This window comes from Ornithodoros turicata, chromosome 3 (genome assembly GCF_037126465.1).
Source record: "Ornithodoros turicata isolate Travis chromosome 3, ASM3712646v1, whole genome shotgun sequence".
NCBI classification, from domain to species: Eukaryota; Metazoa; Arthropoda; class Arachnida; order Ixodida; family Argasidae; genus Ornithodoros; species Ornithodoros turicata.
The window spans coordinates 93,169,346-93,195,959 of NC_088203.1; the positions used below are offsets into that span (position 1 = coordinate 93,169,346).

Sequence of the window (26,614 nt, forward strand, 5' to 3'; positions counted from 1 at the left end):
AGCGGCCACTGTCATGTCTACACGGACGGGTCACGTACATCGAATTCTTCTTCATCCGCCTTTGTGGTACCCGAGAGAGGCGTTGAAAGGCGTTATCGCCTATCACAGATGTCATCCTCTGCTGCCGCAGAGATTCACGCCATTACCCAAGCTCTTCGATACATCAAGACAAGAAATTGCAATCGTTGGGTAGTGTACTGCGACAGCAAAGCCGCTCTATCTGCGCTACGCAGCCTCGACCCATTCTCATCGTGCGCTTCGATGGTGTATGACGCCCTTCTTGTTCACGACGCTGTTGTCCGGGACGGTCACGAGGTTAGGTTCCAGTGGGTCCACTGCGGTATCCCTGGTAATGAAAAGAGTGACTGCCTCGCTACAGAGGCACACAGTATGCGCCGATGTCGTCCTATTCCATTCACTACGCACTACGCCCGTCGACTACTACACAGCGTCCCGTGCGACGTTTCTCGTCGACTGTGGTTTGCAGACAGTAGCCGTAACCTGAATGTTCTACGACAGATGGACCCCAACCTAAGATTTTTCATGCCTGGTGGCGTACCCCGAGCTGCTGAGACTCTCAGGGTACATTTATGCTGCAGCATCGCTGCTGGCACATGGTACATCGCTGTTTGGCGATGACGAAACAAACACATGTATCTCTGTGGGCGCGTTCATGCTGCAGCATCGCTGCTTGCCAAAGATGCACGCCATGATCATCGCCACAACAATGCTGCCAAACATGTTTGAACATGCCCGGGGACTACCTGACTTCTGGCGATGACAGGTCAAACACAGAGCTTTCTGTTGGTGCATTTACCCTGCAGCCTGGCTGCTCGCTTATCCTCGCCGCTGCTTGCCGCTCTGCTCGCTGCACCTAGGAATGTAAACATGTTTGTCTTCCTGGTATCATTGATGACTGGCGTCTTGAAATCCGACCTGCGATTGGTTGTGATGAAGTCGGTTTCCTCCTTCCCACTTTTCCTCGTTTCCATCCTTCCACAGTGAACGCTGCTAGGCGACTGATATAGCGAAAGCGAGCAGCATCTTGAGCAATCTGCAGGGTAAACGCACCCTAGCGGTTATGCGAGCAGCGATGTGCTTGAAGCTGCAGCGAGCAGCGATGCTGCAGCATAAATGTACCCTTATTCACCGTCTTCGAGTGGGCGTCCCGTTCCGCCGTTCTCTGCTGCACAGGATGGGTCTTGTTGAGTCTGCATTGTGCCCCGAGTTTGATGTGGTGGACGACAGCGGTCACGTCTTGCTAGAGTGCCGCCACTTCAGATCAAAGAGACAGTCACTCCTTGTATCGGAATACTGATACCGCTGTTGTCCTTGACGTGGAAACGCCCACTGGTATAAAAGAGCACGCAATAAAGATAACGGGCTCGTTTTGGTCCCGACACCCAAACTAGACGGCAGTGTTCAATAAACTCCTTGCCAGCATTCTACGCATGACAAATCGCCCAGTGGAGCTGACTTATTTATTGGGTCCTTGAGATACTCCGCGAAATCAACGGAAGGCAATCCGTGTGCTGGTAGCATTCTTGAGTGAGACTGGTCTCACAACCGTATTGTGAACATTAAGCGCGAACTGCATTTTAGTGTGAACTGCTGACACCTAATTTTGTAGATCTGCAGCGTGCTATATTGTTTTCGTTCTATTGATTGAGTGCCTGTGAGTATTTGAAGGATCCCGCTGTGATTTGTGTTGACTGCTGTGAGTATTTTGAATCAGAAGGTGTAATAGCTATACAGCTCTTGGAATGGAGCAGGCAGCACCCATGGAGGGTTGCTGATAGCTCCAAGGTTTACTTTATTTTACTAATTTTCTAACTAACTAACTAACTACAGGCGAGAAATTAGTTTTATATTTCAACGTAATCTCCAGCTGCACTAATGCACTTGTCCCAGCGTTTCACGAGGGTTTGGATGCCAGCAGCGCAGGAATCCTTACCGGCGCGTTGCAGCCATGAGCGGAACGCATTCTTGACCTTGTCGTCGCAGCTGAAGTGGCGGCCCCCAAGGAACGCATTCAGTGGCCCGAAGAGATGGAAATCGCTGGGGGCGAGGTCTGGACTGTAAGGGGGATGTGGCAGCAACTCCCAGCCAAGTTCCTGTAAGGTGCGTGTCGTGAGATGCGCGGTATGCGGGCGTGCATTGTCCTGTAGGAGGAGGACGCCTTTGGTGATGAGGCCCGGCCGCTTTTGCTTCAGCGCCTTGTGCACATCCCTGAGAACCTGGCAGTAATATGCACTATTGATGGTGGTACCACTGGGCAGAAAATCAACATGAACAACGCCAGCCTTGTCCCAGAAAACCGTGGACCTTACCCGCAGACAGGGTGCTTCGGACTTCTTGGGAGCTGGCGAGCCCGAGTGCTTCCTCTGTTTTGTTGTGCGTTTAGACTCAGGAGTGAAATGGTGTACCCACGTTTCATCGCACGTGACGACCCGATCAAGGAACGGCTGTCCTTCAGTGTCGAAACGGTACCTTAGCTCTTGGGAGATTTCCACTTTTCTCTGCCGGTCAAACACGGAGAGCTGCCTCGGGACCCAACGGGCACTAACTTTACGAAATTGGAGGTGTTCATAAATGATAGTGTTCAATGTTCCCACAGAAAGGTCCGTCTTTCGAGCCAGTTCAAGACATGTTATCCGTCGGTCCTTGAGGATCAGGCGTTCCACAAGTTGGATGTTCTCAGGAACTCTGACACTGGGCTCTGAGCCGCCCCGGGCGGGATCGTCCTGCACTGATGTACGGCCGTGTCGGAACCTTTTGCGCGATTTGCGGCGGCTAAGTGTATCGTGGCCATACTGAGCCTGAAGTCTTCTGTGAATTTCAGACGGCTTTACGCCTTCATTCACGAGAAACTTCATGACAATTCGCTGTTCGATGTGCGCGCTCACCTCGTTGTCGGCCATCTTGTCCAGCACGTGTCTTCTGTTTTGCACAAACTTTGGACCACCACGTGGTGAACGCTGTCGCGTGTGAAAATGACGAAAAAGAAGTAGCGCGAGCCATTTGTACACTCAGGAGACAGAAAGTCCCGGTTTGACTTGAACACCCCTCGTATATCATAGGAACAAATCCAGGTAAAATGAGCAAACAAAGAATACAAAAAAATGGGCACATAGCAAAATTCTTTCTCGCTAAATAATGTCGAAGCAATTGCAGTCTCAAAGCATTGACTAGTGACTTTGACGTTTGACTACAAAAGGAAATATTTTGGAGCAGACTTCAAGAAGTATTTCTGAATTTTTTCTTAGTTAGTGAAAAGTTGCGATTACTCGTCTTTCTAAGTTAACGGGGAATGTCGAAACTTTTGGTCGAGTAACCAAAAAGCCAACCAAAATACTTAGGATTCACAAGGGCAAGAAAGTAGCCCTTTTGTCGAAAAGCAGCCAGTGTTTGCAACCCCTAATAGATTTGCGACGTCGCCGACAATGGCCCCTCGACCTACCCTTCACGTTCTTTGATCAACTAGTTGTAACATATGCTCTTTTGATAATTCCTCAAGAATGACACTGAAAAATAGAAATGATTTTGTGTTTGTTTCTTTTTGTTTTAGTTTCTTACACATATTCGTATGACGCCGTGTTGAAGCTATTCTCCATACCTGATACTTGTCAGTTGAAAAAAGTATCTATCTTCGACCGTATGTTTACGGCGCTTGCCTGTTGTTTGCCTTCTCGCTGGAAGCACAATATAGAACTTTGTAACCTTGGACAATTGTTTTTCTCCGCTGTTTGATGGATTGGTGTAATCGTGTGTTCCCAAAATGCAACATTGGTGAAATACGCGTACGGTTGGTACTTCGCAGCATGGTAATGGGGGCATCCTTTGCAGACGAGGTTTCTTTTGCAAGAATGAAGCATGTATACATAGCGAGAAATCGCTCTGAAATATACGATTCGAGGCTTAATTTTACTTATATCTTCCTACTTTTGTTACTGCAATCATCGTCATCATCAAGATGTGAACTCCACATGATATATATTCATAGAATAAGCTGACTAAGAGAGGTTCTACAATAGCAAATTGATTGATCAGCGAATTTCCGAGGAAACGTGACGACCGAGAGGACAAACGGCATGACATTTTATAACCAAAAACTCAGAAGCAACTTTTTCGTTACAAGTGTCCGGAGACGTAGCCTTCTTAATGCAGAGCGAGACACCGTCCCACATAAGTTACAGAGCGGACCGCTGCAATTTCTTTCGCTTAGTTTATCGCTCCGGGCAGCAGGAAGATTCCTCACATTGTATTCGCTCCTTCCCGTTGCACTGTCCTTGGTCTTCTACACACACGCACAAAAACAAATGTACATATAAAAGATGGTGGTTCTGCTGGTATTCCCGAGACATTCCTAAAGTGCGATGCGACATGTATTTCGTATTTATTCGAAATTTCCTTCCAAAGAGTGTGTGTGTGTGTGTATGTGTGTGTGTGTGTGTTCATTTTTGCACGAGTCCACTGTGTACAGTGAAGGTAATTACATATACGGTCATTCAAATACTTCCAGTACGATTTTGCGGTCGATTTTGCCGGATCTTTAGTTTTTCTGTATTTTTTTTCTACATGAGCATAAACACCTGCGAAAAAATTTAACAAAAACAGACATATCAGACAGACGGCTATCAGTCTGCAAGGTTTGAGGTGAATTAGTGCAGTATTTTTGAGACGTGATCGAATGGTGTAATGATTGCAAAATTCACCCTGTGTATCATTATAACTGTATGTCCAGTCCAGCTGAAGAAAAGTGATTGTTTGAAAAATATTGTGGATTTCGGGAGAGTTCCTCAACGGTTTAGCTTAAGGCGGACTCACTTCTTAGGAAAGTCTATGGGGAATTTTCGTTCGCAGGTTTCTCGTAAACCTCGCTAAATTTCTACACGAAACAGGTACACGCGTGTACCCCTCGAGTTCATCTAGGGAATGACATATTTTTGAAGACCTGACTCGATGCACTGATTTTTGGCGAATTAAAGTTTGTCCAATTTCCAATACATGAGAGTCTATGGGAGGTGCAACAAAATCGCTTCTCTCGGCACACCCGCCTGCGATATTTGGGCCAAAATGATGTCATTCCCTAGAGTAACAGTCGGGGAATTCATTTCAATCAACAAATTCGACAAGCTCACTCCAGTTTTCCAGATCGCTGCGAATGAAAATAATGGCTTTGTCGTTTTCTTACATGTCCCGCACGCTGGCGCCGATTACATTACTTCCTTAAAGTGCAGGAGGAAAGCAAAGCGAAGAAAACAATTTTGTGACGCTGCAGCCAACTGTTTCCGGAAGCGAACTTTAAAAAGACCGCATGAGTCTGCCTTAAAATTCGGCAATGATTTGGCTATGTGCTTTAATCAGGGGGAAATGGTGTCGATGTTGATTCAGGTCTCCCAAAATACTTTCAATAGTCGTAGACAGAGGCCTATGGAGACTCCACCGTCAGTTCTTTTATAGTATGTTGAGCGCTTGCTCAGGAGTTCCACAGGGAGTATATCCCTGCATCACAAAGAGCTCCCAATTTTCTATCGAAGTAGACGCTTTCCAATACGTGGCCTTGCCGTCAGGCTACCTGAGGTTCTCGTTCGACCGTCGGCATGTTCACAGCTTATGTCAGCTTATTCTTATATACGACCTATATATACTTGTTCCACTGCAAAGTGCCTACAGAGATGCAGATTTTGACGTCTGTCTGTTTGTTAACCGCGGTAGTGTCAGTCCACTGTAATGACCGCAAGTTGGTTTGGTTTGAGTTTAAGAGAAAAAAAAAGGAGATTTTTGCTTCACTAGTGTGAGGCCCGCAACTCCACATCACTTGCACCAGTTACTTTGGTGGAAAACTCCCGGAATGATGATGTCAATGAAGAGGAGGAGGATGGTGATGATGATGACGATGATTATTAGTGGTGGTGGTAAGAAGTGATTTTCATTGTGCGGTTCACTTCCTTGGGTGAGGAGCATATTACCCGCTAAAGGTTGACCCCGGGAGCATGACGGTGCTGTTTGCAGAACGTGAGACACTAAGGAAGGGATCGCGTGACACGTGAGCTGTCTTTCCCGGAGCGAGCCAGTGTTTAGCTGATCGATCTCTACGTCGTGATGTTTCTGCTGCCAATGGGTAAGACCGAGTGGATTGGGAAAGAGAACTACGTCACTGTGTATGCTTCTTTCCGTGGCCGTCAAGAGCAGAATGGATCATGTGACCAAACTGTGCCAAGTGGCATAGCAGAACCTTATAACCCTAAGAACGGAAATAGTGTTTCGTTGAGCTATACATTTAGTATGACGGCCTTTGCTGCTAGCGGCATATACTAACGTCATACTAAGGTAATATAGCTCAGAGTATTCCAGTACAAGGTTTATTTTTAGAAAAAGAAATGAATTTTGAAGGCTTTTCCCGATATAAAGTGGGCACGTCGCCATATTCTCATTCAGAACTTCGCAATCGCCGCAATATGAGAAACCCATTTCGTACGCGATGATCAGAAATTCCATTGCCGCCGGCTTAGTACCGTGAATGGAACTAACAGGCAAAAATTGGAAAAGTCTCGTACTCGCAAGTGAATAACATACGTATCTAAAGAGCTTGAAAGCTTGTTTCCTTTTAGTACAATAAGTTATTTTACTGTTTAATATATCTTTAAATAAGTATCTTACTGCGAGTATACAAGCAGTCACATTTCTTCTCTTTGTGATAACGTCGCGCTCGTTTCCTATGTTGTGTATTCTGCGCGCCCCGTACCAGGTATTTACTGCCCCCCCCCACCTCCGTTTTCTTAAATAAATATACAATACCGAACCATTAGCAACTTACCCACCATACGTGGTGGATCGCACCCGGATCTGGAAATGAAATTTGTGTTGTTATTATCTGAGGAAACTTGCTGAACGTCTGTCAACACTATTACACTATTTAGGATTCATTACGGTGAGAACTGCAGAAGATACAATGATTGCACAATTGCGACGGTGTTGTTAGCGACTATCAGCGCATTCGCAGCACACATTCGTTCAGAGCGTCCCCAATAAAACCAGACATTTGCTGAAAGTTTCAACAACAACAACAAAGAGCAGAATTACTGCGTTTCATATACGTTCGCTTTGCTTTGGTGAAATTTTACATTTGATAGGTTTTCCGTTTTGTGATGTACACCCTTAAAGATGATGATGGTGGGCTGGCGATGAAAGGGCTCGCCTTTGTCGGCCTGTTAAAAGTGAACTTCACCGCATAGCACGCTCCTAACCAACCATCATCCCGAATGGCAACGCTCTCTCCCCTGATTTGCTGAAAACGGGAGGCGGAGCCTATTTCGTACCATTATGTCGTACAAAATATGTATGCCGTTATCACCCTATACAAAATAATCTCCGCCTCCCGTTTTCAACATATGAGGGGCGAGAACGCTGTCATCCGGGATGATGGACGGCTAGGAGCGTGCTATGCGGTGAAGTTCACTTTTAAGATTGTACTTTGGATCTAACTGTGTGATTCGTCGCCCCGAAATCGCACGAAATAATGGCAATAGGGGAATAAGGGAAATAATGCGACAACGGAAAAAAGGGCGCTCGTCTGAAAACAGCTGGCTTTGAATTTGTTTCACGAATGCAGCTGATAGAGAAACTAAAGCCGTCCGAACAAGCAACAAAAAATACCTTAGTCCCCTAGGGATATGCATCGAGTGGAAGACATCGTCAAAGTGTTGAGGAATTCACCATCTCTCATCCACAGGGTGATCTTGCATCACGTATGTGCTTTACAGAATCGCTCTTGGATAGCTCGTCTCACGCTAAATGGGGCCTTCATCATCATATTTTTCTCTATACCGTCAGTATCAGAATCATCATCCTTATGAAGTCAAGCGCTCAATGAGCGGAAGTCATCCCCATATCATCGTCATCATGTATTTCTCTCTCTCTCTCGTTTGCCGGGAGAGGAGCATATACACTCTAAAAACAGAACTTCACCTCAATGCACGCTCCTCACCAAACCATCATCCCGAATAACATCGTTCCCTTCCCTGATTTGTTGAAAACGGGAATCCTCCTTTCTGTGACAATCAACGTAACTACAGAAGTGTCACCAACAAGCGTGCGCCTCCCGTTCTCAACAGGTCAGTAAAAGAACTATATGCCATTCGGGACGGTGGCTGGCTAGGAGCGTCCTATGCGGTGAAGTTCTGCTTTATTAGTGAATATAGGGTTTCAGGCACTGGCACTGGTCAGCTTAACATCACGACCCACAGGACTCCGGCCGTAAAATTACACATTGTAAGCATACCTCACATTCGCACACAATGGCTTCCACACTTAAGAGACCGCGCACATTTCGCAATATTACAGGCGATAAAGAGGGCAATGCCGTTTTATAGCACCTCCAGCGGGGCGTATCCGTTTTATTACGCGGTCCTTGACGTGCACCACCAGATTTCTTACTCTTATCCTCCCCAACCGACATTACGCCCATCTCGAAGTGCGCCTGCGGATTCGAAAGGATACAACCCAAGGAAATCTCGCAAAGCTATTGAAAGCAGCCTTATACTTGCTTTGGAAGTATATGAGCGGTTTATGCAGATAACGCGGGCAAGCTGCTGCAGCAAGAGTCTCCTAGATCACTGTAATGCAAGCACTTTAGACTTGCAGAACGCCACTACGCAGTACAAGCCTGGTTTATTGGGGACCTGAGTAAGCGCACCAGAACATTTTCCAGAAACACTCCACTGTGCGTAGCAAGTCGGATACGCTTTTCTGTTGTTTTCGGGAATCTTACGCCGCAGTGTGGAGAAAGGCCAAGTGGATGTGGATTTACTGGCGGAGAGCGCGCGCGTTCTTTCGGTGCCCGAAGCTTGTCTTTTCTTGCCGCCTTGATTCGCCAGCAATGCAGTTTTATATTTCAGTGATATAGGACGGGATGTACTCAGCGTGTACTCAGAGCAGGGAATCTAAAATGCACGAGGGAACATAAGTCTGGGGAGAATATCGCGTGTCTCCGGTACACGGACGCTGAGAGCGAGGACCCACGCAAGCAAAGAAAATGAACCTTATTCTGCTTTATCTTTCTCTTCGTTTCGTTTTCGTTGATGTTGATGAAGAAAAATACTTTCGTTTCGTTTTCGTGTTTTTATTAAAGTGACTGCTTTATAGGTACCGCCAACGTCAACAGTCTTGTAGGTCCCTCTGTACCAGTTGCGCATAGAGAAGAAGAGAGAAGTGACGTTGCGTACAACACCACTGCAACGAGAGCGGGCGCCCGAAGATGAGGATCGGAAGATGCACGGCCTATAAAGTTTCCGCATTTAATTTAACGTCTTTAGCAGAATTCCCAAAGATGCAGCCAAAAAGTAATTTTAAGAACATTTTAAAATATTTACAAACGTTTTTAAACGAAGAATGCCGTTATCACCAGTACGAATATTACGGTCTTTATCGCTTTTCACGCAGCATTTACGTCTCTTGAAACGTTTATACGTGGCTGACACTCAAGAAATTTCGTGTAACGTTTTGGTAGTGTTTACGGTATGGGGTGGTGGTTAAATTCATTAAATTAATGTATCCACTTTCTTTTTACGGAACTAATTATAAATTTGTTCAAGTAATTACGCTCAGTGGATTTACATCTCCAACGAAGAAAGCCCCCGATTTTTTTTAAATTCAGTTTTATTCCGAAACTTTCTAACGACAAAAAGGAACTTCAACACATGAAGGCCAACCGTTGCACAGAATGATACCATTATCTTTCCAGATTTGTGAAAAATACGGGTCGTACGATCTTTTGTGTCAATTAACACAGCTGCATAAGTGTCACCGAAAGGCGTATGCCTCACGTTTTCACCAACTCAAGGGAGACTATACGATGTCATTCGGGATGATAGTTGGCAAAGATTCTGTTATGTGACTTCGCAAATCTGGAGTACACTCTTAAAAATGAACTTCACCACATAGCACGGTCCTAGCCAACCATCATCTCAAATGATATCGTTATCTGCCCTGATTTGTTGAAAACGGGGGGCGTACGCCTTTTCTGTGACACTTATGCTGTTCATAATTGTCACAAAAAAGGCGTACGCCCCCCGTTTTCAACAAATCAGGGCAGATAACGATATCATTTGAGATGATGGTTGGCTAGGAGCGTGCTATGTGGTGAAGTTCATTTTTAAGAGTGTACGGTATCGTTCAGTGATACACTCTTAAAAATGAACTTCACCACATAGCACGCTCCTAGCCAACCACCATCCCGAATGACAACGTTCTCGCCCCTGATTTGTTGAAAACGGGAGGAGGAGCCTATTTTGTGCTGTGCATAATGGAACAAAATGGGCTCCTCCTCCCGTTTTCAACAAATCTAGGGCGATCCCATCTCATGTCGGCATCAGAGGCACACTCTTTAAAATGAACTTCACCGCATAGCACGCTCATAGCCAACCACTATCTCGAATGATATCGTTATCTGCCCTGATTGATTTGTTGAAAACGGGAGGCGTACGCCTTTTTTGTGACACTTATGCTGTTCATAATTGTCACAAAAAAGGCGTACGCCTCCCGTTTTCAACAAATCCGGGCAGGTAACGATATCATTCGAGATGATGGTTGGCTAGGAGCGTGCTATGCGGTGAAGTTCATTTTTAAGAGTGCAACGAACGAGCGGACCAGCTAGCTTCTTCAGCACACAACAGCTGCAGCCCATCCTTAGCAGTCCCGGCCGACACTGACAGGCTCATGGTCGTCAAACAGCTAGTTGAGGTGCGTCATCCTGGCATACAGGACATCATGCAGAATCACCGACCCTCTCTTCCCACGAAAGATCTTCCCCGTGGTATGCAGACAGTGCTCCATCCATTACGCACAGGATCTGCGTTCACGAACTCGCAACTGTGCAAGATCGGCTCCAGGGAGGGCTCCAGTTGCGGACACTGTAATCATCCGGAGACAGTCGCGCATATCCTGACAGAATGCCGTGCATATCATACCATGCGGGAAACCCATCTTCCCCACGCCAGGCCTGGTATACTGACGGACGTCCTCTTCCCCGAAGGTTCTTGTGCGGAACGACTTTCAAAAACTCGCGGCCTCGTGCGCTTTCTGCAAGAGACGGGCCTAGCGGAGAGACCACTCTAGTGCACCTCTCACCTACAGTGTGCTTCCGTCCCATCAGTACCGGTCATCCCTCCTCTACATCACTTTGAAGTCCTCAACTCCCCTCTCCCACTTTCTTTTCCTTTTTTTTTTTTTGGCTATAGTCGTGACGATGCCCACTTGAGTGCGGCCAACAACGGCAAGCTACCTCGACACCCAGACCCAGACCACGACAGTCAAGCAGGCGGGGCTAAAGCAATTGTTTAGACTATTTCTGTTGCGACACTGTGCATAGTTATTGTTGGGTCTGTGGTTATCTGTGTAGGGCTTCATATTCCTGTAAAAAAAAAAAGCGAGGTTCGCTTGTCAATTTTCAGAGTTCAATTGAAAAAATAAATTTCCCTCAATTAAAAATTGGCCAAAGCCTTCCTAAATAGCGGCAAAAGTTCCCAGAAGGTAATTGCCGAAAGTCCCACAATCCTCCGGCGAGTACGTGGCCAGTTAGAATTTTTTATCACTTTAGGTCAAACAACCTGTATATTTTGACTTGGTACAAGGAACAAAAAGACCTTTTTGGAGATTCATTCATTATGTGCGCAAAGGAAAGTATCTATTTACCCATTACAAGCATTTATCGTTAAAGCATTTTTAAATCACAAAACCAAGTTGCCTTTCGCTCTCTAACGATTATTTTTCTATGTGCCTGTTCTGCGTTATACGTAAAAAGGATAATTTGTTTCGATCAATGGGTCACTTGATTGATTACCACCGCTCTTAATTAATCTATTTAGGCCTGTAACATACACTAATCAGTTGTTTTGAACTCAGCCATCCACTTTTATCTCTTCCATGCAGTTATTATTTATTAAGCCCGCCCTCTAATGATTCACTAAAATTAATACAGGAAGACATTATTACCATTCACAGGTGGTCATATGAATGGAAGCTCCCGCTTAATCTTAACAAATGTAAAACCACGTCTTTCACTACATCGAGACGCCCTACAGTGAATCGTGCATGTTAAGTAACGATTAAGTGTCTGAAAGGAGATGATGAATATAAATATTTAGGTGTCATGTTTTCAAAACATTTAAAATGGAACAATCACATCAGATTTCTCGTTGGTAAAGCCAGTCGTTCCCTGCACTCTAAAAATATAACTGCACCACCGAGCACGGTGAATGTCAACCATTGCACAGAATGATACCTTTATCACTCCCGATTTGTGGGAAGTGCGGGGCGTACGCCACTTTTTATAACTGCATAAGTGTTTCCAAAAAGGCGTACACCTCCCGTTTTTAACCAATCAGGGGGCAGAACGATGTCATTCGGGATGGTGGTTGGCTAAGAGCGTGCTATGTGGTGAAGTTCTAACACTTTGCGCTTTCTGCAAGAAACGGGCCTAGCGGAGAGACCACTCTAGTGCACTTCTCACCTACAGTGTGCCTCCGTCCCATCAGTATCGGTCATCCTGCCTATGCATCACTTTGAAGTCCTCAACTCCCCTCTCCCACTTTATTTTCCTTTTTTTTTGGCTATAGTCGTGACGATGCCCACTTGAGTGCGGCCAACAACGGCAAGCTACCTCGACACCCCCCCCCCCCCCCCTATAACACTTTGCTCTCCCCGACGAACTCACGCACCGTCTACGCATCTCCACACTTCATCCTCCATCCGTCTTTTTTAAAAATTCTTTTTGCGACAGTCTTCACGACGCCCACTTCTGTCTGGCCTACAACGGCGAGCCGATCCTACCACTAACCCCCCCCCCCCCTCCGTTTTTAGTGCAGCACTCCGGTTTTCGTCACCACCACCACCGCTGTTTTTCGCGTGTATACACCGTTTTCCAGCCAGCCTCGCTCCCAGCGCTTTCGCACCCAGCACATTCCAGCAAGGAGGAAAGCGATACGCGATACCATGGAGGAAGCATACTACACGTCTGTGCTTTCCTTCTCTCTGGCATGTGCGGTAAACAGTCTTCAACATGCTCCCCCGGCTAGACTGCGCTGTGCTTTCAATATGGCGGCGTCCACGGGAAAACTGTGTATACAGAGTGTCCCAGAAAACGTGTCATTGAATTATAATAAAAAACTACACCACCTAGAATCATGCGGTCAACGGCATTTGTCCTTAGTAATTTTTTGCGTCTTCCTGATGTAAATGACGTGTAACGTAAGTTTAATTATGTAAATTTTTGAGAACTGAAGTCGGCAATTTGCCAGGTAAAGGTCACTTTTTTACTCCACCAATGTGAAGAGCGAGTCTAATTTATTCAAATTAATTATAATTGACAGCGATATTCAGGAGCTATCCCATCCGAAAAAATACGGGAACATCATGCTGTACGGAGCTCCCACAGGATTGCGCGCGACGAATTTTTCAGCGCAATCGTTGTCAGTTCGACTAAAGGAGGCTGGAAACACAGCCCACACCCGCATCGCAGAAAGAGATAACACATGCATGGCTTATCGCGTCCGGCTTTCGCTGTGTCATGCTTTCCTCTCCCAATTTCCGGAACTGTCACTTTTTCTATTATCACTCTGTGGGCTGAGTTTGGAACCTTCTTTCGTCGGACTGACAGCGATTGCGCTCAAAAAGTCGTAGCGCGCAGTGCTCCGAAAAGCATGATGTTCGGCTATTTTTTACGATGGGATGGCTCGTGAATGTTGCTGTCAATTATCACGAATTTGAGTGAATTCGGCACGCTCTTCATATTGGTGGGGTAAAAAAGTGACCTTCATTTGGCAAATTTCCGAGTTCAGTTCGCAAATATTTACATAATTAGACTTACGATACACGACATTCACACCAAGAGGTGGTAAAAACCTAGGAAGAACAAATGCCGTTGACCGCATGATTCTATGTGTCGTAGTTTTTTTTATCATAATTGAATGACGGACACCTTGTATGTCAACGTCAAAGAAACCTTGTATTTCGCGTTTGTTCATCCACTACTAGAATACACCAGTGTTTTATGGGATAACTCCTTGATTCTAACCAATAAACTAGAGAATGTTCATACTGATGCCGCTAGATTTGTGCGTAACCGGTAGAGGTACGGCGATAGCCTTCAAAAAGAACATATTCTTTGATGGATATCAAGATATTTATTTGATTTCTCCAAAATCCCATGAGCTGTTTCTCGACAGTGTCCAAATACACGTTCAAGTGTTTGAAAACAAGCTTTCAAACACAACCGAAGCGCACTTTTGTATCACGGCACGGTCACACTGGTTATACACCCGTGTCTTTGAACATGTTCTGACGGCGTTTTCGCAGTGTGACCACAGCTGTTGAGCCATACGTGTATGGGGGATGTTTGGTGAATGTTCGTGTTTGGTGTTTTATGCTTAACCAGTGTGACTGCAGCCTTACAGAGCTGAAAGTCGTGCTGGGATAGCATCTGCTCTTGAACGCTGCTCTGGGACCTGAACTCTTTTATTGCGTATACCACAGTCACATACCGCATTGAGCCCCTCACGATACTTATCATTCCCTGATTATGTATTCGCCGGGATACATCTCGATTAAACAAAAGAAAAAGAAAAAAAGAGTTCCAGAATACGATTCTCGAACTGATGTTCTCCTTTTTCCCGTGGACAATAACTCAGTGGAATGGTCTCCCTCAAAATAGTCCCAGCCAACCCAATGTAAATTTGTTTTTAATAGTATATCTGATATTAACACGAAATAACGTTCTATGATGTTTTGTGATACTTGGTGTTCTTATAGCATATTAGTGTATGTCGTGCATTCGTAATGTTTGGGGTCATTTTTGTGTGATCGATGTCCCGGCCCCCACTGTAATGCCCTCCGGCGCTATAGGTATACAAATAAATAAATAAATGAATAATTATTCCTTGCTGAGAACCATCTTTCGACTTTTTTTTAACGTTCTGTCCCACGACTTTGTAGGGGCATAATCTGTTTTTCTCCTCTGGTATATATACTTGAACGCACGAACAAGGAATTTCTGCAGCTTACAGAAATCTAGAAAGGAATCTGTAAATTATAGTTGCACTAAGACCTACTAGATTATAACGACCATGTCAGAATTGGCAACCCCTACGAGGAGCTCGGCCCCACGATCCGCTATGGGCGCTACTCATCGGCCCGCGAGATCTACATCATGATTGGACAATGGAAATTTGAATTTTGAACGCGCTGAAGCGGACGTACGACTACCGTGGCATACGACAGGAACAGCTCTTATGAAACCGTATAGAGTGATGATGATAATCAACTTTAGACCAAAAATCTTCCGTGGGATATCCACCGCTTGCGCAAAAATACTAAGGTAAGCTGAAGTACAAAGTATTGTAGAAGTTGAGGTAGCAATATCCGGGCCGATGAGTAGCGTCAGCGCTAGCTTCTAAATGCGGCGCTGGGAAGGGGCGCCTATGACATAGTCGTTCGTTGTAATTGAGTGGGTCGTGAGTTGTACATACTAAAGACGTGCGTATACTGCAGTGCTCTAATCATTTACTTCTTTGCGTCTGTTTAGGCAAACCAGCACCGACAGTGACGTGGTACCGCGACGAGCAGATACTGGACTTCCCGAGCGAACCTTTGCTGGACGAAGGCGCACGAAGCAAACTGATCTTCAGCGGACTGAATCGAACGGATCTCCAGGCCAACCTCTCATGCCGTGCTCGAAATCCCATCGCTCTCGCTCCGATAAACGTTTCAATCATCCTGGATCTCATAAGTGAGTACACGCGTACAGACTGTTATTTTTCCTCACTCATTGAACAGTCCTCCAGTTAGCTCGATCGCCTCCCGAAAATAGCATCGATGCAGGCAGTTTCTAATCTCCAACAGTACAAAGATGAAAGAAGGGTAAACGAGGACGCAACAAGGATCGCGCGTGATTGTAAGAGCTCGCGTAACAATACTATAGGAGACATATATAGAAGTAATGCTCGGAAGAAAACCGTGAAGAAGCAATAACAACAAAAAAAAGAAAAAGAAAAAGAAAAAAACTGCGCTATCGTAAATGCTTTGGCAAATATCTGGCACTGTTGCATAACTCACTCGTTCTCTCCCTATAAGCGCTACTCCCCGATATATGAAAGAAAATATGATACTGCTGCTGATGGGATTGCCTTGTGAGTTGAGTAACGTGTGCAGTCGATGATTCTCGGGTTGTCGCAATAGACACTCTTAAGAATAAGGTATACCGGAGCGTCTTGAAGCGTCGTTGCTTCAGGAGCGTCGTTGCTTGCGTTGTTCGTAGTACGTGTTTTCTTTTTCTTTTTTTGAAGGTTTTATTTGCTATGGAAAATGACGTTGCAGGTAAAAAGCTGCAAAAAGAGGCTAGTTCAGGTACGTTGCACAGCACGTCAGTCAAGGAGAGCGACGTGAACAGGAGCTATGGTCGCTACTAGTGTCTCTCTCATTGCGCGTTATGTGTAACGTCCAACGATGAAGAAAAAAAAAAAACGGCTGTCGACGGCAATTTACTACCTCCCTTTTCTTTCGACAAACGGTAACTATTACTGTAGAAAGGTAAAAGTTCAGCGAAGCCTTAGGGCAATAGCCGCGGATATTTCGAACACAGACTGTTCCCGCAAGAAGAACAGTCTCTGTTCGAAATATTGGCGGCTGTCGTCCTGACACTCACTGTCCTCCGCTAACAGTAACGCTCACTGATGCTCACGACGCTGAAGCAAAAAGTCTGCGTAAACTCAATAGAAAAATATATTGCATTTCCGTTGTAAATGGCCGACAGAAAGTTGAAGGCTATAAGTCAACGGAAAGTAAACATGATGACAGCACATAAAGAAAGTCTGTTGTCTCTGATCTGTTGACTGTAAACCAAAACCCAACAGCCAGTTTTATTCACCACTTTCATTCATAACTTTTGTGTTTCGTTTGTTTGGTCAAGCAATTCGTGTGTCATGACTGTACGAATGAAGCAACGGTTGGGCTAGTGGCATAGATCCACCAGAAAAGGGTACAGCAAAAACACAGGATTGTGGCAGTTTACTGGCGGCGCTCCTGAAATATATGCTGTTAGCACCGAAAACAAGTCCGCATTCGTTGAGTCAATAACCATGATGTTTACTACTTAGGCGTAACGATGGACAATGTACTGCTTGCGACACACTTGTCTGTAATCCCCTATCGGCGGACCTATGTCACAATCTTTTCCGAGAGGGGGCCGTACAGTCTCGTGTGCCACACAGCGCCACGAATCAGGAGAGGTACTTGAACGTAGTCTGCCTGCAATGCTCACACTTAACTATCTGCTGGCCTCCCCTTTGGTTCTTCTTCATGCTGCTAATTACATACAAGTGTTGTGACAGCAGTACGCGTGCCCTTTACTTTGTCACTGCACGTATTTGTATACTACACGTACTATACGCTTCTTTTGATTGCTTCTGACCGTTCAAACTGAACCGTCAAGCATTATTACGTTTTAGAACGAAGATATTATATAACTTCTCTCGTGGTGTGTGAACTTTAAAGGGGTACTAAAGTGCAATGATTTTTGCTGCTAAAACGAAGAATGTCGTTACCTCGAGAGCAATTCAAAGCGAACGGGATCCAACCCTTGCGTCGTTCGCGATTTGCTAATTTAACCGTAATTTACGTTGGCCCTTTCTTTCTTTCTCGAGATGGGCGGCACTGCGGAGCGAACTATCATTGGGCTGTCCCGATCTCCAACGGTCATTGGGCAAATCGTTTGAGAAGACCAATGGCAGACCGCTGTGAGACAGAAGAGACTTCGTCAACATTTAGCAACACTGGAAACATGCGGACGTGCTTCATACGAGCCCGTGCAGGCGCGCAAGCACACTGGGTGGTGCACTCGGCCTAAGCCATGAAAATCCCATTTGTGCTCGGAGTCCTAAAATTTCCTTCTCTCATCGGCGTGAGTTAAATTAATGAGCTTCTCCGAACGGCGGTCCTGCTTTCATCTCTGCTTTTGTGTCGCATTTCGTTAGCCACTTCGACGCCGGTAATACTACCGAAAGCTTTACCCAAACAATTAAAGAGTTCCGATCATTAAGCCGAAGTGGTCACGTGATTGATAGGAAAAAGAGTAAAGGGCCCGCGGCAAGGTGGGAGCTGTTTACTCTGATGCCGAACATATCAACTCTAAAAGTTCTCCTTTCGTTGGTGCAGTTTGTTGCGCTCAGCCTTGAGGGCCTGTATGCGAAATTGAAAGCATCAGCGACATCGATATTTTTTTCTTCTTCTTTTTTTTATCGTAAGAGGTAGAGCGGTGGCCCGCAGCAATTGCCGTAATGGGTAGTGAAACGACTAAAACTACAAAGAATGAAGCCGCACCTCAAATTACTTTTAATAAGATTATCATCGCTTTACGCCTCATTCTCTGTAGGTTTTGTCGCTTCAATACCTCGCACAATTGAGTGGAGGTATATACAGGGTTGTCCACCGACCATGATAGAAATTCATAGTAAGAAACGTATGCCTCGGAGTGACATGCGGTCAAGGGATTTTTTTCTGCCAATAACTTTTCTCACATATTGGTAACATTTTTAATTCGTTTCCGTTGACGGAAAGTGAATTTCTTGAATTGAACTCCGAAATTTCCCAAGGCAACCTAACGTTTTCTTTGCGGAAATGGGTTCCCCGTGGTCATTTTGCTCAGTATAGCACATAATCCCACTCGTAATGCAAAGGCAATGTTCCCCCCCTCGTGTGGCGTGTCAATGTAGCCTCCTATCCTCGCAGCTTTGCGCTGCAACAACGAGCCTTCAAAAAAAGAGGCGGAGCCAAGGGCTCATTTCCACGGATTTTCGGCGAATTTATTTCGGCAATTACGAGTGGGATTATGTGCTATACCGAGTAAAATGACCACGGGGAACCATTTCCGCAAAGAAGACGTTAGGTTGCCTTGGAAAATTGCGGAGTTCAATTCAATAAATTAACTTTCCGTCAATTGAAATGAAATAAAAATGTTACCAATATGTGGCAAAAGTTATTGGCAGAAAAAAATCCCTTGACCGCATGTCACTCCGGGGTCTACGTTTTTTACTATGAATTTCTATCATGGTTGATGGACCACCCTGTATTTCTTCTTCCACGCTTTGAATTTCCATAATGGCTGCGTAGAGGGACAAGTTGCTAGGAGGGTTGATTCTTTTGAGATCGAGCGGCTATGCTAGCATGGAAAGCTGCTGTGGAGAAATGCTTACTCAGTTGCAGGTGTTAACTCTGAGTTTCAAGCTCGGCGTTGCCAAGACAACGCTTGGGCCACTGGATGCAAGGACGGATTCATAAACATGGTTTTATGGTCTGGACTAGCAACAAGTTTCACCATTCGATACAAAGGAAATCCACTCTTAGAAATCTTTCGTCAGCCACGGGGGAGAAACAGCGCTTCGGCTGGCATTTTCTATTGAACTCAATGGATTTTTCCTTATGCTTTATACAAACGTATCCAGTAACGAACATGCACTACGTGATGAGAAAGCCTGAGCATTATGCGTGCATTCCTACCCCGCTCGCCGCCTCCCATCTCCTCTCTGTTTCTCGATATGCAATCTCCGAGAGGATTGTGTACTTGCACACTCGTGTTCGTAATAACTGCAGGGGCAACTAATGTGCAGCTGCTTTCGATTGTTCTTCAGTTTCTTTCGGTTATAAAATTTACCGGCTGTGCATTCGCTGTGCTCTCAGCCTACATAGTATAACTTGAGGCTTTACCACTAATACACAATAGGTGCGCTCCAAGTTGAACGATAAAACTAAATACTTCATCGTATCAATCGCACATTCTAAACTTTAATTAACTTCCGCAATTAAAAAGTAATACATTTCTGAAACTGCCTTTCAGGTTCCCGTGCCAAGGAATGTCAAAAACGTGTGCTCAATTATTGTAACTTTAAACTGTCGCATGCATCTCGACGCCTCCGCTGTCGCTCTTCCATTTAAATTATTTATCTGTCTTCATTTTGTGTTATCTCACTTTGCGTAACCAGTTCGAACTAACATCGTTAAATAGCTGCTCGTACATTGTCTCAGTTTAAAATGAACGTCCATTATGGCAGCGCGCTCTCTGCCCGATAATTAACGCACGAGGCAAAATTTTCGGCCCATATCATTTTGTGTTTAGTTTTACACTTCTGATTTATAATTCGTTAGTGTCGTGTAGCGAACGTACAACATTTTCCCATTTGGTATTTTTCTTGCGCTCGATAATTGTTTAGCGATGTCCTCGATCCAGAATTGCAAGACCGAGATGGCGATTACTCCACTTTCGAATATTTTTTTCCTTTCCTTTTTCTTTTTTTCTTGTGCAGATTCACTCTCTGACTCTCGAATAAATATTGTAAAGTCAATCGATAGCGTTCGACATTGACTCTGATGGTGCATGCTGCATAAAAAGGGACTCGATGCGGGAGCGAACGGAAACGTTGGCTAGGAGCCAATCTTGTGTCTTTCGTCTTTTTCCTGACAGAGCCTGACGGCCAAACGAGAACGGCAAAGGAACGAGCGCTTTCCTTTATAGTGAGGCAGGGTACCATTACTTAAGTTGAAATGTGTCCAAGATTGCTTATATTCCCTATTTTATAAAGCAGGAAGAGGACATTAATGAGGATGGCGACGAAGCATGAAGGCACACGGCTAAGAGAACGGTGTTTACGTTCTTTTTTTGCACGCATAATGCTCTCTAAGGAAAGACGTAATATAATTCGTGCTTACTAATAAGCTTACTACCTTGTGGCCCCCGCTCTTCGTGGGCCACAAGGTAGTAAGCTGCACTAGAAAGCGGCTGGAAAAAGCGTGTTTTATCGAGCTCAAACAAGTCAATTGACAGCGTTACTACATGGTTTGTGCTACTATTTTTTTAACTACACTCCTTTGTAACACATACTTAACAGCACACTCTTCGACATATTACAATTTTAAACATGTGTCTTCTCTTGCTTTGTACAGAGGACCCAGAAATGACAAGGCCTCGAAGACCTCGAATTTAGCATTTTCTTCTTCATAAGCTTCAACATAGGCTTCTACATAACACGATATTGGCCCATTTACGAGAGAGTATATTCATCGTATACGTTTCCTTTTCCATTTACGGTCTAGGTTCTCATAGAAGGTAACGATAGGGAAAGACGTGCTTACTACACTCTTAAAAACGAACTTCATCACGTAGCACGTTCCTAGCCAACCATCATCCCGAATGACAACGTTCTCGCCCCTGATTTGTTGAAAACGGGAGGCGGAGCCTATTTTGTTCCATTATGCACGGCACAGAATAGGCTCCGCCTCCCGTTTTTAACAAATCAGGGGCGAGAACGTTGTCATTCGGGATGATGGTTGGCTAGGAGCGTGCTATGTGGTGAAGCTCACTTTTAAGAGTGTAGGGAATGAGGTGCTAGGGTGCTTCAAGCGCTACGATAGCAGCGCCATTTGATGGTAGTGGTAGTCTTTTTTTTTTCTCCACATCACTTTACGCAGAAGGTATAAAAGTCATCACCGACCGTAAGTCTTTCGCAGGACGTGCCGGTAATCCCTGGAACCCGTGGTCCCTCCTTGTTGGCAGCCGCCATTGTACTTGAAGAACGGACCGGGATAAGGAAATCGTTTTAGCTATACCTCTAAAAACATAGCTTCACCGCATTGCACGCTGCGCGCAACCATTGCGACGAATGATACACTCTAAAAACAGAACTTCACAGCATAGCACGCTATGCGGCAACCATTGCCACGAATGATAGGGTTATCGCTTCTGATTCGAAGAGAGAGGTGGGCGTACGCCTTTTTGTGGCAATTTGGGTATATGAAAATTGCCACAAAAAGGCGTACGCCCCCTTTCTCTTCGAATCAGAAGCGATAACTCTATCATCCTTGGCAACGGTTGGCACACACCGTGCTACCGTGCGTACGCCATTTCTGTGACAATTATGAACAGCATAAATATCACAAAAAGGCGTACGCCTCCCGTTTCCATCATATCAGGGCCAGGAATTACCCCTACACCCCCCTCCTGCATTTTTGCAACACCCCCCCCCCCCTGAAATTTCGAAGGTGACCCCACCCAGCTCGGCCACCAACACGTTCTGGTAGTGAGTCCGGCGCAGCGAATTACATCCCGTACTCTCAAACTTGGGCTGTAGGACCACAGTCATGTAGATGGTCGTACCATGCATTTGTCCAAAATCATTTGAAAGTGACTGTGTAATGCATATATTGCGCGTATGTACGAGCAAAAATGCGTGCGGGCACGCAAACTTAATGTGGATCATCAAGAGCCATTTGCGCACAACTCAACCAAGCGAGGTATTCTAAGGTTTTCACCGTTGAGTGCTAGGTGTTCGTTGACAAGATGGTGGTCTCTTATCTTTGTCGGTCGTGTGATTATGCATCTTAATGTTGAAATGCCGTTCACAATGAATCTCTATTCTAATGTACTGTGTGCTAAAGTAATAAAATTGTACAAATAAACCGGGAAAGCTGTGCAGAGATGTCACCATTGTGCCATGATTCTTTCCGTGTCTAAGAAAAATTCCGTAAGTGGAATCTTCACCAAGCATGACCCCCCCCCCTTGAAAGCTCGGCACCCCCCCCCCCAGTAGTGAATTTCTGGGGAAATCACTGATCAGGGCAGATAACGATATCACTTGAGATGATTGTTGGCTAGGGGCGTGCTATGCGGTGAAGTTCGTTTTTAAGAGTGTATCATCGCAATGGTTTAAGAGTGTATATCGCAATGGTTGGCGCAAAACGTGCATTGCTGTGAAGTTCTCTTTTTAGAATGCCGATGAATGATACACTCTTAAAAATGAACTTCACCACATAGCACGCTCCTAGCCAAACATCATCGCGAGTGACATCGTTCTTCCCTCGATTTGCTGAAAGCAAGGAAGGGGGGAGCGTACGCCATTCCCAGTCAACTACGAAATGTAGAATCAACGTTCAAATAACATTGCAAGTCTACAACACCATCGTAGAATCAGCGATAGCGTGCAGCGTAGATTCTACATAGAAAATGTCCGGTCAAAAACACGTAGAATCTACTATAATTTTATAATGCTATTTCTACGTTGACTGTTTTTTTCTACGTTGATAAAACGTTCACCAAATGTTGTGAATTACTGTTTATTCTATATTGTCTATTGCTACCTCTTCCTACTATGCTACTCCACTTCTGCTGGGGCAAAAGCGCAGGTATCCCCAAACCTAACTGTGTCCAAATACAATAGTACAAATGTGTAATAGTGTATATTCAATAAGATAATGAGGGGCATGACCGGTTATGTGCTTGTTTATTAAAATCTTAAATCAAGTAATGAAGCATGTACAAAAAAGATAATCAGTGATAATGGTCATAATAATCACATGGATGGTCGGTACGCCTCTTCGCAACGGTCATCTCTGAAAGATAACCAATAACATAGGCCATTCCATCTAGTGCGATAGCAGCTCAAACACTACCATAAATAGACGTCAAAAACAGACACTCTACAACCACTGGGAACACGTGCATGACACCTACCGCAGCATCTTTCGGAGTATAGATGGTGTGATGCGGAAGCAGCCTATTCACTGGCATGTCCAAGAGATGTCTTCGTCTTCTGGTTTATGCCCTGCTCTTCATTGTTGTAGAGAGACACCAGGTCCTTTACACATGCTTGACGCTGTCTATCGATGTGACGAAATCACATGCAGTTCAAGCTCTCCGACAACTGTAACAGGAGCTATTAGTTCATACAAAACTACAAACAGCGACACTAGCTCACTCAACAACCAGCTGCGGTTATACTAAAAACAAGGAACCTTGGAGAACAGCGCAGTCAGATGTGGAAAGGTAGCTCATTACCTTTGCAGCCAATCTTATCTGTACTATGACTGCTCATAGAATAGGCCACCGCTGCTTTCACCACTCCCAGTTCAAGATATCACGAGCACCTATAAAATAGTGCATGAATCGAAGAGATGTGAACAAAGATATCTGCATTTTGCAACTTGTAACATCTGAAATAACTGCGCTACGTACTGTTTAAACGTGCGACTTCAACAATGGAGTAAAGCTCCGTTGCAAAACTGATGTCGACACTGGGGAGGCATTTACAGCAGCAATAAACCAGACAGCATTAAACCTTACCCCAGTAGGATATCATCAGAATATATTTAATAAACATTCGGATACACAAAACTACATATCACACACACACACGGTCCCACAGTTCGCATAAATTTGTCAGTGATACGCAACCAGATTCTGGAGGTACAGACAACGACACAAAGCTGTTTACTTCGGATACAAAACTGTTATGCACCACACTTCTACCACATGTGATCGTTGAGAAAACAAGAAAGCACATATCTTAAGTGAGGCAAAATGAAGGAAGAAAAACTCACCTGTGAAACTTGAAGGGCGGAGAACAAAAGAACGCTGCCTCTCGCACACTACGGCATTCGCTGCTACGCTCAACATAGTTGTTCACCGCATTGGCCAGTACTGCCTCGATGTTCCAGAGATTGCAGTACAAAATACTCATGATGCTGACGTTCCCAAGACCTTTCCCTGTGACAAAATGAATGTGCATCCTACCAAACTGCCACGACGACGAGCCTCGCCACTCGCCAGCCTCGACTATTTGAAACATGGAGGAGGAAACACATCAGGAGCGGCCCCTTCCTTCCTTCCTTGTGGGTTTAGAGTGGTCAGCCAGACGGTATGGCTTGCTCCGACAGTTTTCCATCGGGGCGAGCGTAGCCGCCTTCGCATTGCATGCTCCTGAGTCCTGACATTGCATGCATTGCATGGCACAGCGGTGACACAAACCCGCCATTGTTGTAACTACCCTCAAGCGGGTGCTTTTGGCAAAACTGCCATCTTGTCCTGGTCGCACGTCATAGAAAACGTCATTTTGAGGTCATGTGACTTTGTTTACATGTCGTTTTGCCGCTTACCGACATATTTTCGCCGTCATAACACCAAGAGATGACCGTATTTTGCCAGCGTAAACTATGCGGTGCTTCTTCCGCAACATGGTAGCCCATTTTACCTTAGTACATCGCATCGGCTCGGTAAGTCTTAACGCGCGGTCGTCATCACATCTTTGGAAGTTGTCAACAATACGAGGCTTTATGTGTAAAATTGCGCGTTTTACTGCGATATTATTGGATAAAAATAATTACCGTGATCGAAAAACATCCAAAACGTCGTCCAGAAACAACAACCGCATTGTTTACAAACGGTTTGGCCGCCGATCACGGGCGCCGCCATCTTTAAGGTCACGTGTGCCTTGACGTTTTCTGTGACGTGCGACCAGGACCTGTCCAGGATGCATTGCGTTCGCCCAGCACGCTTTTGTCTACGGAGCAATACATTGGATGCCACCCCTGTGTTGCATGGGATGCTCCTGTCTACCTCGTGACCACTCACGTGACCCTCCAGACAGCACGGCGCCACCAAAGCAGACGACGCGAGCTGTAGTTGTGTCACAGTTCAGATGGCAGTATTATGTTGAACGCGTGCTTGCACTTTTATTTCTGTATGTTCGGATGTTTACTCTTCTATTAGAAGACCAGTCACCAGTCACAGTGTGCAGAACGCAAAAGGAGTACGCGGGACCGGAAACATCACGTGTGGCAATGGTGACTTCCAACGTATGTACGTTGCTTGATTAAGTGGTAAATAATGATGTACCCAGAACACCATTAATCAGATTTGTACAACAACAAAGGATATGAACTGAATCTACGGCACAGTGCCAGGTCCCAAACGAACGATTCAAGATGACTCGAACAGACACAGGCGACTAAAACAACTGATCGTGCACTTACGAATGAAACATGTTCCAGTGACAGGGATGCTTTCCGTTCAACGAGAGCCGCAGCCGGGACAGGAACACATTACGATACGTCGTCTCTACGATGGTGCTCACATTTTCACAATAAATGACTTTCGAAAAGCAAAATCACACGGTGAGCAGCGCGAGAAACAAAGCCTTGCAAAAGCGAAACTTTAGAGAGGATCACGTGGTGGACAGGACGTAATGGCGATTTGACTCGAGGGACCGCTAGAGGGTGGCTACGCTAATCTGGAGGGAAGAGCCGCTCCTTGTATTTCCTTCCTCCATGATTTGAAAGGGCGGTTGCAGAATGTCGATGGCGATGAGGCAGACGTAGTTGCGCTCGGCTCGCGCTTGTTGGAAAATTGATTTCTTGTTATATCCCTCAACCTCCGTGACCGGTCGTTATAATGGCGTGGAAAAGGTAAAATATGTTTTTTTTTTTGCCTTTGTTTACAGAATACGTGCGATTCGTGAGTAGTCGTTTAAAAAGTGTAACGCTATGAGGGTATACAATAAATAAATATAAGTAGTAATGGCAGCATGAGTGATATAAATACCACGTCATACAGGCCTTACTCTACACGCGAACGGCACAATGGAACGTAAAAATAAAATACAGTGCGAAACAATTGGGTGCGCACTGAAGAAGCAACGGGTTTTCATTAGTCATAAAGGTTGACAATATGTTGACGGTACAATGTAGAACCAACGCAACTACTTGCTGCGTATAACTAAGGTTGATTCTCTCATGAAAA

General features: G+C 45.1%; 1 protein-coding gene across 1 annotated transcript in view; it reads left to right on the forward strand.

Annotated features, from left to right (window-relative positions):
- Positions 1 to 26,614, forward strand: part of LOC135388838 (nephrin-like) — a 389,583-nt gene that overhangs the window by 272,997 nt on the left and 89,972 nt on the right. The window contains exon 4 of the mRNA XM_064618684.1: positions 15,581 to 15,784. Coding sequence (XP_064474754.1) covers positions 15,581 to 15,784 — 204 coding nt within the window. The remainder of the gene's footprint in view (positions 1 to 15,580; positions 15,785 to 26,614) is intronic.